The sequence below is a fragment of the Electrophorus electricus genome, chromosome 10, assembly GCF_013358815.1.
Source record: "Electrophorus electricus isolate fEleEle1 chromosome 10, fEleEle1.pri, whole genome shotgun sequence".
NCBI classification, from domain to species: domain Eukaryota; kingdom Metazoa; phylum Chordata; class Actinopteri; order Gymnotiformes; family Gymnotidae; genus Electrophorus; species Electrophorus electricus.
This window is the reverse complement of record NC_049544.1, coordinates 6,161,210-6,176,407: the sequence shown is the minus strand read 5'-3', so window position 1 is coordinate 6,176,407 and position 15,198 is coordinate 6,161,210. Positions and strand designations below refer to the sequence as shown.

The following is a 15,198-nucleotide window of genomic DNA, read 5'->3' as shown; positions in this document are numbered from 1 at the left end:
TGTTCATATACTATTCGTATACTATTCACATTTTGTTCTTACCATTAGTATATAGTATATAAACAGATATACTATGTTTATTCAAATTATTTATAAAAACTGATTGATTAGACTCATCTGAATTTCATTTCTTAACTTAGTAATCTAAGTAGCACTAATAAGTTCACTTATGTCCAGTTTCATTATCTATTTTGATAGTCACCTGCTCAAATCATTTTTGTGTGACATTAGAATGGCTTAAAACCAAGCTGGAGGGAAAGAAAGAACATTTGAAAGATTTCTCAAATATCTGCTTGTTTGATTTTTTGTTTGTGCTTGCTGGAGAATATTGACTTGGTGTACAGTGGGTTTTATAAGTAAATAATATGATTACTGACAATGTTACAACCACACACTAAACTGGCTAAACAATGACTATATCTAGTGGTTAGAAAAGCACCCTATCAGTTTTTCAGAGAAGGGAAAAGGTTAAACAAACTTCCAAAACCCCAAAACATTATCATGTGCCATATTACATTGCTGACACAATCCATGTAAGACTCAACAAATGATGGATCTGCCATGGAGAAAAGAATGGCTTCCAGACTCGCTCATGGCTTTCTGTCTACTTATGTTTCCATTGGCAAGAGTTTGTATGAACATCTTACTTTTCACAAGGAGCCTCATTGTCCATGCATGTGTGGTTGCACTTTATGAGCACTGTAGACAAAAGTGGCAGTAGCACATTTCATCTGCTGGAGCAGCCTCCATCCTGCTGTCAGCTCAAGCTATGCCGTGGTGTACAAAACTAAGCATGTATGCACTCTTGGACCCACACCTTCGGAAGCCTGGAGACCACTTAGCTTATGTCTCCTTAGTGAACCTGATTGTAGGAAATGAGCCCCAATCACCCAGCCATTGTGCTGCTCTCTTTGCTTGAACAGGGATGGATTTTTCCCTCTGCTGAATAACGACCCAGTGGCTCAGTTGCCAAGGCTCCTGACCTCCTGTGCTCACCGAACAACCACGTGACCCTGCACGTGGATCTTAAGACCAGAGAAACAAAAGCCTTGATTTAGCCAACATGGACATGGCGGGGTTTTTTTGCAAGGAAAAGCAAAAATTTGATATTGTGCCTAGCGATCTCTGCAATCTGCCATAAAAACGCATGAAGAAAAATGCTAGAAACGATTCCCTCCTTCCTCTGCCAAGTGAACAGTCCCTAGGGTAATATTTCAAATGTTGGATCCATATGTACCTATCACGATATAGATACCAAATGGAAGAATACTGTATTCTGTCCCTTAGACATGACAAATGACAGATGTATATGTGAGAGGCTTTGTCAGAAAGATCCTTCACATATTCAAAGTTCCTGCAATGGCTCATATTAAGTGAAGGTTTACTTTAGCCTCAAAACCATATCCCGCTCTACTTAGTCAGTGATAGTAAGGAAGCAGTGCAGTATAAATCTAGAATCTCTCCTCTGGAAAGAACAAAAATATTTTTCAAGTTCCAGTGCAGAGAAAATCTGAGATTTGGGGGGAGTAATTTATGTTATTTCATCAAAGCGTGCAAAGGATTTGAGCTGTAAACTGCTCTCTCTCCCTGTGTTTATTTTCTGTTTCACAGCCATTGCAAACAGATTTGTGTGATTTGCAGGCTCAGTGAAATACCCAGAAGACATATAAGCTCAGATTATTCTCAACATACTTGGAAGACAATTTGAGTGGGTGGGTAAAAATAACATAATGCCATTGTGTATATCGTTTCACATTAAGTAGAAAACAGCACTGATTAGATTAAGTTAAACTCTACACTTGTAGCATTGACAGTTCAGTACAGTCAACCTACAGAACTGTGAGACACACTGAAGCAATGTATTGTGACCATTAGCATTAAAGTACTATGGCGATAACCTGAACAATGTGAAACCTGATATGCATAATAGGTTTAGTTATGCATCAGATAACAAAATCAGGTTTCATGAGAAACATCGCACGTTACTTGTGACTAAACTGATTTAAATTCGGAAAGCTGTCTTCTACCAATACTTCCCTTGATTCTTGTAACAGTGATGCAAAAGTGGTTGATGAATTGTTGATACCACCTCTTAGTTACAATCTTGTCCTAGCTGTAACTCATCAAAGCTGAATGATACACAGGTTAGAGAGCATTTCAACAGTTCCTTTCAGATGGCAGTTTTACTCTCCAGTTATTTGTGTTAGACTGTCAGGGACATACATTTGAAAAGGGATGTGAAAGAACAAACGTTCTGCCAGCTGCTGATTGATATATGTCTGTTGGATTTCCGCTGCACTCACTCAAATCTTTTCCTCAATGTTTAATGACAATCATATGCACCCAGTCTGCTACCTCAAGAAACACTCTCGTGACACGTGCATGCACACACACACACACACACACACACACACACACACACACACACACACACACTTTTTTGTGTATTTTAATTGCATGAACACTCTTTAAAAATGTTTTAATTATATTTTATAATGGAGTGACCACTTCTCATATTCACATATTGCCTTGACAATTGATATTAATCCCAAAATTCAAATTCACTTCAAGCTTTTTGTAAACCATTTGAACATTTTATAGCTGGCTCTAAGGATTTTCATATTATTTCCTGATCTGGCAGCCATGGTTGCCAAAAACTATAAAGAAAACTAACCATGAAGCCAAAGCTACAGAGGGACCAGACACAACTGCACATTATATTCAGCAGCCATTTGACTCCATGCACTACGTAACTGGGTGGTGAGAGGTGCCAGCAAATATTTGTTCTAAAACTTCATCTGCATGCACTCACTCACACCCAAAATGGATGACTGATTTTTGGGCCCTAATCTGCACTAACAGGGTCTTACAGCCAAAAGAATGAGATCATAGGTCTCACTGCAGGGATGATATAAGCAGCCAGTTAGCTACTGCTTACATTACAAATGACCACAAGCGTCGGGCTACAGAGTTTAAGAAGATGAAACAGAATTGGATTCTGTCCCATGCTGAGAGGTAGAGCCACAAGTCTCCATTTTAGGTCCCATTCTGTACAGGACAATCAAAAAGAGTTACAAATTGTGATTATAACTGAGCTATGGCTTTTATGATAGAATATTTAACTGAAGTAAGCTATAGTGTGAGCTCTGCGCAAGTCTGAACACACTCTGCTCTGAAGGATCAATACAACATCTGTTTCTTTTAAAAAACTCTTTTATTAAGATTCTTTTAAAAACCTTTTATTATGATTCTTTGAAAAAAAAATTTTATACGTAAAAGACAAATATACATAAAGCCAACTTGCGGCATCAAACCAATGCAAACTCATTAGCTTCTCAGAGCTTCAAATGAATCACAATGCATTACTCATCACGAAGTGGGTATTTTACGGCACTCGGTTCTACGTAATATATTCCAAACCACGAGGCTGAATGTGACCTCCTGCTCTCCCCCGCTCAGCTTTAGTCAAAAGGGAACCAGCCAAGTCTGTTAATAACCATTAATATAAACAAACACCGTACATTTGAAATGTCCTGTCAGCCTAGCAATACCCCTGAAGGGAAAATGTGCCAATAAATATGTCATTGTTTACCAAGTGCTGCTGTTCCATCATCATATTGATTTCAGAGACTTGTGATCTGAGGAAACACAATGTATGGTTTTTTGGGGGGTTTTTTGTTTTTTTTTTGATGGTGATGATGATGATGATGATGATGATGATGATGATGATAAACTGAATGCACTGATCAAATGTTTCAAACAAACACTACTGATTAGTTGCCATAGTGAAAAGATTTGATATTTAGTTTGCATTCTCAATAAAATAAATAATGTTCATGTATGTCAAATAGGCTTTCATATAGACTTGAGCTAGATGGACTGAATTCATGAATTGTACAAAACTACAGTCTATTTCAATTATTGGAATTTCTACCAGCAGAGACGTGGACATGGATCTGGTGTGACCACGGCACCTGGTGCCGGAATATGAGGTGTTCTCATAAGAATGGATAAAGAAGAGGATGCTTTGAATTTTAAGAGCTGCTAGATTAGTAGAGAAGCATTGTTAGCATGGCAGCAGGCTGGCCCCAGAGCTCCAGTAAAGAGGGGCTGGGGTGGACTTTATAAGGGTAGACTGAAGGGCCCCACTGGGGCTGACCACACCAGCTGCCTCCTTTACAAGGTGCACTTCAAAGGTAAGGTCCTGACTCAGACCCCCTCCAAGTGCAGAACACACCTAGCACTGGGTATGGAGACTGAGCAATGCGAAGGGGCTCACAGGGTCAGACATGATGGGGGTGTTTTTTTTTTGTGCGTGTGTGGTATGGGTAGCATTAAGGTTTGTGTGAGAAAATGGATATTTGACTCCTAATGATGTTGAGGTCTAACCTGTCTCTAATTAAAAGGAAAATACAGCACCCTTAAGCATGCACCTTATTCTACTTCTAAAACTGGAGTGATGATTTCATTGATTTATATCCCATCCCATGATTCCAGAGGGGTCCATAAACTCAGAAGCTGGATGTTTTTCTAAAATAGCATGCAGTCGGTAGTCTGTTTTTGTTGAAGCAACCTGTTTTACAGTTCAGCCAGTATCAAAATCAAGGCATTTGAAAGAGATAAACAGCTAAATATGAAACTGTGAGAATTGTCAGAGAGGCCCTGATGGGCACTGGATTCCAGAAGGTTCCAAACGGTTCACTTTTTCCATCTCTCAGGCCCACTGACCTGCTTACTGTCTGAATTCTTTGGCTTCTGAGTAACGGGACGATTACAGCATGGAATTTCATAGAGGACTGACTTCATTTGTGCTCTTGAAATAGTGAGACTGGAAGTCAAAAGCTAGGACACAGATAGGCAATTACTAGCAGGCCCAAGAGCGGTCAGGTTCGGGTTGCCAAATCAACCCCACCAATTTTACTAAAAAAGCTGGCCTTATTTGATCTCCTTTCCGCTGCTTTGCTCCATCCGATGAGGTATAGCATTTCACAACTAATTAGACCACTAAGCCCTACAGGCATATTTGCTATAGGAACTATGCTACAGATTCATGCTCTGTCAAGCCCTAGTCTCTCTCAAATGCAGCCCTCTGGTTTTTAAATGGACCAGCTGCAGAGCCTGGGTCATGTCTGGAGTGGGTGCTTGTGGGCTTGGCATGTCCCCAGCCCAGGCTAGACAGTCCTGTCCCTCAGCACTCCGGCCATCCACCCGTCCGGCAGACTCCGTAACGAGCCAGTCGGGCTGTCTGCGGTGCTGCGTGGAGGATTAGTTCCGAAGTTTGACAGCACCCTGACCCATGCCAAAAAGAGTTCAGCAGCTCTGAGATGAGAGCAGGAGGGGGCCGCTCGGCGAGTGGATGAGATTTTAACACTGAAAGGAAGGAGGGAGATCGAGAGGCAAGAATAATAGCAATCAGATGCTGATAGCACTGCTCTGCTGCTAACAGCATCATGCAGAGATATTAAATATCCTTTGTCACACCGAGAAACATTTTTCTACCAGATAACACTGTTACAAACCACTTTGGAGTGACAAATTGCTGATGGTAGGTGATAACAGTTAAATGGTGAAATCAGTTTAAACTTTTCAATATGTTATATATGAAGACTAAATTAATACGTCTTTTTAGTGTGGTAACATAGTAATGCAAATATATACAGAACTATACAGAATATATAAACAGAGCTAAAGATACTCCAGTTCTTATTGGTAACTTTGTTGCTGTTACTTTTCAACAAATGTTTTTCAATGGCCAGCTTCAAACCTTTTCTCTGTTTATGACTCATCATTGCCTCCAGTGATCATTTCAGCACTACGTCAGACGGTGAAACCGGAGCCAATGTGGACAGTGTGTGTCAGTTTGAACTCACAGAGCTCGACTCTCCACCTTATGGAACCTTCCACTGCCCTGAAGCACTTCCTTGCTAATCAGAGCTTGCGTTGCATCTGGCCAGCGTCTGTGTCCAAGTGTTGATATTGGCAATATTTTTAAAAATGATGCAGGACTTAGATATTAAAATATAATATTATTACGTGTGACATTCACACTCAACAACTGTCTGGTTGGTTTAATAGTTTCCCCTAATGTAGCCCTACCTGCATATAGGCTATAGGAGCTATTAATGATATCATGAAATTAGTTAACTAGCACTGGTTGGGTTTGGGACTGGAAGACACAAGAGTGGTTGATAGTATTTGTTTTTTTTGTGAGAAAGACGTTTGGTTATTAATGAGAAAAACAGTGCTTTATCTTGCAGTAATAAAAAATGGAATAATAGGATAGAATAAAAAGTTTTTCAAATAAAATATAAATTACAGAAACTGGTAATCAGTTAAGGGTGAAAGGCTACAGAAGAACAGAAGTTATTCTCACCAGTGTTCACTGAGTTTCGTTTCTCACTACATCAATATAAGAGGACGTTTTTAAAAATCAAACGTTAAAAACAAGAGCGAATGAGAGCTCCTCTGCTTTCTCGTTCTCCCCATCACTCTTTCACCAGCTCCCTGCATTTTGCATTTACAGTGGAAGAGGGGGAGCAGTCCCCAGCTACTCCTCCCACTCACTCACACACACACTCACTCACACACTCACACACACACACACACACACACACACACATGCACACTATAAAGCCAAAGCATAAGGAAACACTCAACCAAAATAACACGTGGAACTGTTGAGGGGATGCAAGCTAGTGGGACACACTCTCTCTACTCATTCACTTACCAGTCACCCCGGCTGCAGCCTGACACCAGGCTACTTCAAAGTGCAGCGCGCAGAAGACACCGGAATGTCAGATTATAATGAATGAATCATCGTGAATGGCTGAGTGGCTGAGTGGCTGAGTCTACCATCACCGGTCTGGTTTGAGAAACTGCTGGATCTCCACAGGCAGTGGAACCGTGGCTGTCGTTCTGTGCGTGAGCGAGGGACCTCGGTTTGTCCGTGTATTCGCATGCTACCTGCAAAAACAGACCAAAGGCTGCTGGTTACAGAAGAGGATTAAGGGGTAGGAGGTTGCCTCTGCGCTACAGTGGGTAGAGATAAGGACCCAGGGTTTGTCTCTGTGGCTCAGAGAGAGGTTCAGCGGAGAGAAGGTGGAGAGAAGCTGGGAGCAGGAGACCGAGCAGGTGAGGATGTCCTTCGCAATGGTTCGCGCGTCTCCTGCTCATTCACTCTACTCCAACATCAGCATACTCTCGGAGGACGACGAGAATGGCAGCGAAAGCTCAGGGTCTGAGGACAGATCTGTCCGCGTGTCCGCCGCCGGCTGTGGTGCGGTCAGATCGCACCCGCGCAAACGTAAATACGGCTGCCGGCTGTCGCCCGCATCCCCGCCTCTCTGCCCGCCGGTCTCCGAGGTCCGGCAGCGCAACGCAGCCAACGCCCGCGAACGGGACCGCACCAACAGCGTCAACGTGGCCTTCACCGCCCTGCGGACGCTTATACCCACCGAGCCCGTCGACCGCAAGCTGTCAAAGATTGAAACGCTGCGGCTGGCCTCCAGTTACATCTCGCACCTGGAGAACGTGTTGTTAGTGGGGGAGGCGTGTGGAGATGCGCAGCCCTGCCATCGGAGCCCCGGAGCCCTGGATGGCCACCTCCATAACTCTCACAAGCCCCCTGCCCTGAGCCTGGACTCAGAGAACTCCCAGCCCAGACAGATCTGCACCTTCTGCCTCAGCAACCAGAGACGACTGGTGAGTAGAAGACTGTAGCTTTTTTTGCTTTGTGAACAGTGAGATAAGTCGATATCATACAGAGCACATTTTAGTAGATGTAAAATGCGTTTGGGGGCTGGATTCCATTCACCTTGCATTTGCCATTATATTTACATGGTGTTTGGCAGACGCTTTTATCCGGAGCGACTTACAAAAGTGTTTTGCTTGATATCTCCCTGGAAAGCTTATTTTTGTGTTAGTACGACTAGGCTAGCATCTAGAGATAACTCTGAGCTGACAGAGACAATCGTCAGAAAAGATTTAAAAACCCCACAGAGAATGCAAGTGCAGTTAGGATTTCAGCACAACACCCATTTATAAGTGAAATCATTTTGCTGAAACTTTATGAAAAAGAAAAAGAGCATATGACGCTAATTGACTTGTGCTTGTGACATCTAGATGGTATATGATTTGGAGTTACGTTTAAGAATTCATAAAATTTGTTCGTTTCATCAAACAACTGATCAACGTTTCTTTACGTCTCACTCTTTCAACTAAATCCTCTTGTAAACACCCTGTTGAGGTTTCAGAACACATACTCAGTTATGGAAAAATGACATTATTTTCAGCCATCAGCGCCGTGCTTGAAAGATGGCGCAGAAATCTTAACTTCCACCTTCCCCTTCCAACCTCAGCCACACGTTAGCAATTGGCAATTAACATTTCACAGTATATATTTATGGATAGCTGCTTCTACTGAGATTTATATCATCCTTTATGTCTCCAGTATAAACACAACTAATTTAGTGCCTGAGACTGGGCAGTGAGGCGCACGCTGTACAAAGCATACAGTACTTATTTGTCCTCAGAAACCTTCGTAAACAACATTTCCTGACTGCCACAACAAACCTGTCCGACAGCCGCTGAAAGTCAGAAATAAGACAAGAACGTGTGAAGTGACATCAGCAACCAGCAGGGTGTAGACAAATAACAGAGTCCCACGTGTCTGTTGTGCTCTGGAAACATCTGGGCTCGAGTGAATCACTCTCCCACTGAGGGTGCTGATCTAAGATCAGTGAATACTGGGAGGTGCTCCTAAATAATCATCTGTTCTCTGTGAACTATGACTCAGAGCCTCTTGATTACCCGAGTAAAGCTCATAGGTTGCATAATGTAGTGGATTTGAAAATACTGAAGGCAGGCTGTACTGAAAATATAGTACAGGCATAAATTAAGTACTTTCTTATTGTTTTACTAAAGCAATGCTTGAACACCGATCAAAGAATGAGGGTTATAATAATTAATGGTTAGATTTAATTAGCTTTATTGCCAAGAACAATGCGTTTATTCTTTTAATATTATGCATTAAACACTGAGGTTTGTTTTATTTGATGATGTTGAACACTTCACTCCCCTTTTCTCTCTCTCTGTCACTGACACACACAAAAACTACTCCTCAGTATCAAAACATTCATTCATTAGTACAATAACTTCATTCAAGAACTATGCAATTCCTTAGTCTCGGTCATACAGTATTTGTTTTTTCTCCAGTTTTAAGATATTTAGTAATACAAACATTTCACTAATCCATAATTCTGCTCTAACGCATGACTAGTACCTCAGGAAAGTGGCTGGACAAATGACAATAGATATTGCAGTATTTCACGGAGGCGCCCATAAAACACAATGCTAATAATGTTTTTGTTCTCAGCTGAAAACTGTGATCTGAAACCAAAGCATCACCCAAGTCAGCAAAGCAGTGTGAAATGCTAAGACCATTTCTATGTATGAAACAATGCAAACAATATCATGTAGCACACAGTCATGCAGCCAGACAAATCTAAACCCACTGTGGTCTAAGCATGCTGAAGTCACTGACCTCGGGTGACCTGGCAGTGTGAATATGACGAACGCGTGCCAGCTGGCTCTCACAGCTCACCGGCGAGTGGAAGCCTTGAGGAATGCTGCCCCCTCAGCTCAGGGTCAAACACCCTCCACCTCAAGGAGATCTGGCTCCCTACGGGCCTCCACTCTCAGATCGATCCCTATTAGTTATACAGTTCGGCGTTCAACGCTCATTTGAATTGATGTTGGATCTTTGTTTGTATTGAAAATTTCGTACAGTAAATCCAGCTATGCTTAGCTGAAACGACTAAAGCTTTACTGTGTAAAATATAACCTGCAATCCAACAAGCTTGTAGTTGAAGATGTTGAATTTACGTTTTGTGTTGTTGTTGCTGTTATAGCTGTTGCTGTTGATGGTGGTGGTGGTGTAGTTTAAGACACTGGCGATGTATAATTTTCTTGTTGCTCTGGCTTTCCTGTTTCAGAACAAAGACAGAGAAAGAAAAGCAGCCATAAGAAGTTAATGCGAGAGAACGTGCAGCAGAGAGATGGGATCTGCAACTTACAACTGTTCTGTAATGTGTTGCAAGTAAGCTGTTTTACTTAGCAACATCCTACATAAAGGCTTCTTTACCCGGTAACTGCGCACCTCTGGAGGGTTTGCATCACTGTGGACATAGGCAGCTACTGGCCTTCATTTTGCCATGTGGAAGAGCTTTGAGGGCCTCACACTGGCAGCGGTAGGGTTTGTGAGACACACCACACGTTAAGACTCCAGTTCCACCAACAAGAAGACGATGGACTACACAGGACTGCCCAGAGGTAGGAAGACAACTCCTGATGTTGAAAATGGGTCATCACGAGGAAGCAATCAGTCATCAGTTGCATTAAGGTGAACCACTTCAGTGGTGACCTGCTCAAGCTCCATATGCAGGAGTGGAAGGACATATATTGGATACATGAACATTAGCCCTTCACTGATTTGGTTTGTTTTGCAATGTGAGTATGAAACACTGCGCAAATTTGGATGATATCAAGTAAATAATAATATTTACTCATGCAGCAGTTCAGTGCTCCAGCTTGATATGTTTGGTTCTATTAGTACCGTTGGTGGTAATTTTCTGAAGTTGTAAATGAAATAAGAGAGAGAGAGAGAGAGAGAGAGAGAGAGAGAGAAAGAGAGAGAGAGAGAGAGAGAGAGACACACACACACAGAAAGAGAGAGAGAGAGCGAGGGAAACAGGTTTAGTTCACACATAGCATCGGATGAGATCTGCAGGTAATGTTCTAGCAGACTGTCTATCACATACTGTCCTCTACTTTACCTTTGGGTTCTATTACACACACACACAAACACACACACACGCACACACACACACACACACACACACACACACACACACACACACACACACACACACACACACACACAGTGAGCAATAGCAAGAGAAGCAATGCATATGTGCATTCTCCCTTCAAGTAGAGCAATTCCCTCTAATATCCACCCACTTTAATTCTTCATACAGATCTTTCTTATTGTCTTATGTATGATGCAAATTCAAGCTTGAGATCACAGCTAGCTTTTAACTCCTGGTCCTTCACCCTTCAAAATCTGCTACCTGCTTTCAAGCGTTTGGCAAGGTTTGGACAGTAATTAGACAGTAACTACAGAACCATTGTACCTCACCAGTTGTTTTTTTTTTTTTTTTTTCTTGTCTAGTCCAACAAATACGATACAGGAACACATTCTTGAACTAGTTGCTAGATTATCCCTGTCACTGGTGTGACATTATACTGCAGGATGTTTTTGAAAGGCAAGGCTAGCTTTGCATAGAACATACGGCAGGGCTCCGCACAACTCATCAGACCCATCTGCTTCAGGTTGGCCATATCTGGTCCAGTGGAGACTTTGTGAACTGTAACACGTCTAGTGTCCTCACATCATTGAGCTCCGTTCTTCCTTTTCTGTCTGAACCCTTTATCCAACAACAACATGGGCCGATCCTCTCCCACGGCAGTGACATGGCCTGCCCGAGACCCCCACTGGGGCAGGTGGAGGGATACTGGCTGCCCAGGTTCAATGGGAGCTCGTTGTAGGGGTGTTATTGTTCACGTTGCACCGTAGCCTGTCGGTTGCAGCGATTGACACTTGCGGGGGCAGACGCTGGAGGCCAATGAAGGGCAGAAAGTCTCATTATTTGTGGTTTCTGAAAGACATCAATCAAATGAGATACAGCACCAACTGACTCTGCGATGACATAAAGCTGTAATTTATGAGTGGTTGAACTCCTGGTTCCTGTGACAGAATCCCTGAAGATGTATAATTTTAATGTCAACACCAAACCCTTTTTTTCCCGACGTAGCGCAAGAGTTATAAATAAATAAATCCCTTTAATTCATTAAAAATAATAATAATAAAACCTAGCAAAATCTGTTTGTGTGTGTTTTTTTACATGGTACTAATATTAATATCACTGTTGCAGGGCTGCCTGGTATTGGCTTCTTGGGACTTTTTTTTAAATAAAGTACGATATTAGAATATATTCAAATCTTGTACATATATTTTCAAAATCTAAAGAGTACATTGCATATTTTCAGTATATGAAATATTTGTATGTAAAAAATAAAATATGTATGCTCCAAATATGCAGGTTTTGCCAACCAAAAGCAAAAGTAAAATAAGATCACACTAGAGTCCTTGAGCAGAATACAAATGCGTGAAGTATACATAAACTCAGCCCAGACAGAATGACTCAATACATGAGTTAAACAATCTAAGTGCACCTGCGCTGTGAAACTGGAAGCAGAACAAATGTCCTCACAGCATTCCTATCATAGTGATTCTGGAATCGCTAGAACTCTGTGAGTTTTATGGGCAGTGGCATAACTTGAAAAAATCCATTTAAAGGATGCTTTAACACATTGTATGATACCCATATTCAGTTCATTCCGCCTGACAGGCTCTGCAGCAGGACCCTGTTTGGGTCAATGTTTCTACCACAGCCTGAGCGCAGGTACAAGGTAGTCTTCTGTCCCTCTTTTTATACAGTCTCCGTAAAGAGTAATGAATGCTTCTACCTGGCACAAAGTGGTTTTACATCTTATCCTAACGGCACCATAATGTTACAATGCCGTCTGATGAACCATTGAAAATGAATCTTCTTCTCTAAGGCACCATAAATGCAGTCGGCAAACTTTTGGAAGTAGCAGCACCAACTCTGGGAGTGAACTTCCCCCAGCCAACATTGCCAACAACCAGCCCTGCTGTGGCCAGAAAATATGTAAATGTAATTATTCTTGTCAGCACTGCAATGTAAGTATGTTTCATTAGCCTGTAAATAAAGGCTTTCCTGTTTACGCAGTTGCAAGCAGAGAGTCATTGGTGGCATCCAGTACATGTGTAGCAGTGTCCAGGGACCTCAGCAGTCTGGCCAGCACCCTTACCCATAGTGCCTAGCTGGACTGGGTGGCACTGCATAAAAAGAGGACAAGACAAAGAGTCCTACAAACAGCAAACACACACACACACACACACACACACACATACACACACACACACATACACACACACACACATACACACACACACACACACACACACACATACACACACACATACACACACACACACACACACACACACACACACACACACACACACACACACACACACATACACACACACCAGCCCCCATCTCCCAACACACTTCTCCCTGACTTGTCACACCTACACATATTTATACATGCATACATGCACCCACCTGCACACCTTCACACTAACACACACCCCATTATACATATTACACACACACAAACCCAATTGCACAAGCACACACACACACCGCTATCCACATCCACATTCACGCACATATATTCACATGCAGACACCTGCCCCATTTGCCCTAACATACACCCTGTTACACACCCACACACACAATGCATTCACACACACACACATTCACACATGCACGCACTTCTCACACCTGGCCCCCCTTCTCTAACACATAGAGACATACACCCATGTGCACACACACCCATTTAAACAGACACACATGTTCACACTGCATACACACACCTGCCTGACTGAGCAATCCACAAACCTTGGCTTCCTGCCTCCTAACCCTGTCAGTTTTCTAGCAGTAAGAAATTCCTCTCCATTTTTATTGACTGTAGACTAATTGTTTCCTGCTGAGACAGCTGCAACCGGGCCGAAATGCTTCACAATGGCCGGCTAATTTGGTCACCCTTAACCCTGAGTTTACAGGATCTAAATACTTGAAATGTAATTCAAGTATATCACAAACAATAAATCAAAATAAAATTGTACAGTTGTACTCACATGATTTTTTGGGACAGTACCTGAAGTTTAAATTGTTATCTTAATGAATTTCATGTGTAAGCCTAATCCTGTGCATGCTTTCAACTCAATAGAAAGTGAGCCCTGGTGATTGGCTCGTGCATGGGGAATACTCCCTCTTTGTGTTCCTCAGTCCTTCCACACAGCATGCTGTGCCAGCAAACTGCCATACCTGTTTATTCTTGTGTTTTTATTTGGCACAGCTTATCTTATTACAGCGTCTAGTCCTGGCCAATATGTAACCTAAGTCTTATCATTACTTGGTGAACCTTTTTTCTCTAGCTGTGCGTGGGATTTTCTCTTTCGTAGTGATTTTTTTAGCTTTACTGTTTTTGCACTTTACTGTGGTTTTGCAAGGAATGCAACAGCTCTGAAGCTCTCCCACGCAGGCGAAGCCATACCTTCTCAGTGTTGCTTCCGTATAATTAGGTAAAACAGAATATGCAACACGCAGAATGGATACAAAATTTTTCTCAAAGGGTTGCCCCCCTTTTTCTTTTTTCTTTTTTCATTCTCACTCGCGGAGCACTACTGACGTTTGACAGGAACGGGAAGCCATACCCAGACCTTGATTAAAGCTGCAGTAGCTCATATTAATTACAGTGGACAAGGTCATCTTGTAAAGTAATAGTTGTGGTGTGGAAGGCATTAATGAACGCATGGTAATCATGCAATGCAGGGCCCATAACCCTGGCTGACTGGAGACACTGCAGATAGAGGGAGAGGTACCGTGGACTGCACACAGCTGCCTCTTTCTCCAGCTTTAACAGGCCCACAGAGGCCAGAGATTCTTCTGCATATATGTTCCTCTGAACCCGTACATACACTCCAACCCTCCAACACTAGCCCCAGCTGACCCGCCAGGCGCCTCGCTCCTCGTCTCCCCACCTTATCCGAAGGTCCAGTGCGGGGACAGAGTTAAAAAGTTTTGGTCATAAAGTAAGTCTCGGGAGCCGCCGCGAGCGATCTGTCGGCTCCCAGAGGCTCACTGCACAAGGAGGCAGCACATGTGGGGGGAGGAGAGAGAGAGAGAGAGAGAGAGAGAGAGAGAGAGAGAGAGAGAGAGAGAGAGGGAGAGACACAGGCATAATGCACAGCCCTGTTCGGGCGTTAAGAGCCAGATCCCACTGCACTTTATCCTGTCCAATTGGGCCTGGGTTTTAATGCTGGAAAAAGTCTTCCCCAGCTGTCAATCACAGGCTTTAATAAAAACACAGCATAATGCTGCGGTCTCACTCACTCTCCTTCTGCCCAATGAGAGGGGCGTCTGCAAAAAATCCAGGCTTTTATTAGCCACAGCCTGCACTGGAAAATTGGGATTGTAGCAGGGCTCA

At 42.7% G+C, this 15,198-nt stretch overlaps 1 protein-coding gene across 1 annotated transcript; it reads left to right on the top strand.

Annotated features, from left to right (window-relative positions):
• Window positions 1–6,874: 6,874 nt before the first annotated feature.
• On the top strand, window positions 6,875–11,870 carry scxb (scleraxis bHLH transcription factor b). The gene is made up of 2 exons (XM_027000045.2): window positions 6,875–7,701; window positions 9,993–11,870. Exons 1-2 carry the CDS (start codon window positions 7,138–7,140, stop codon window positions 10,029–10,031), a joined length of 603 nt encoding a protein of 200 aa, XP_026855846.2. The 5' UTR covers window positions 6,875–7,137; the 3' UTR covers window positions 10,032–11,870.
• Window positions 11,871–15,198: the final 3,328 nt, after the last annotated feature.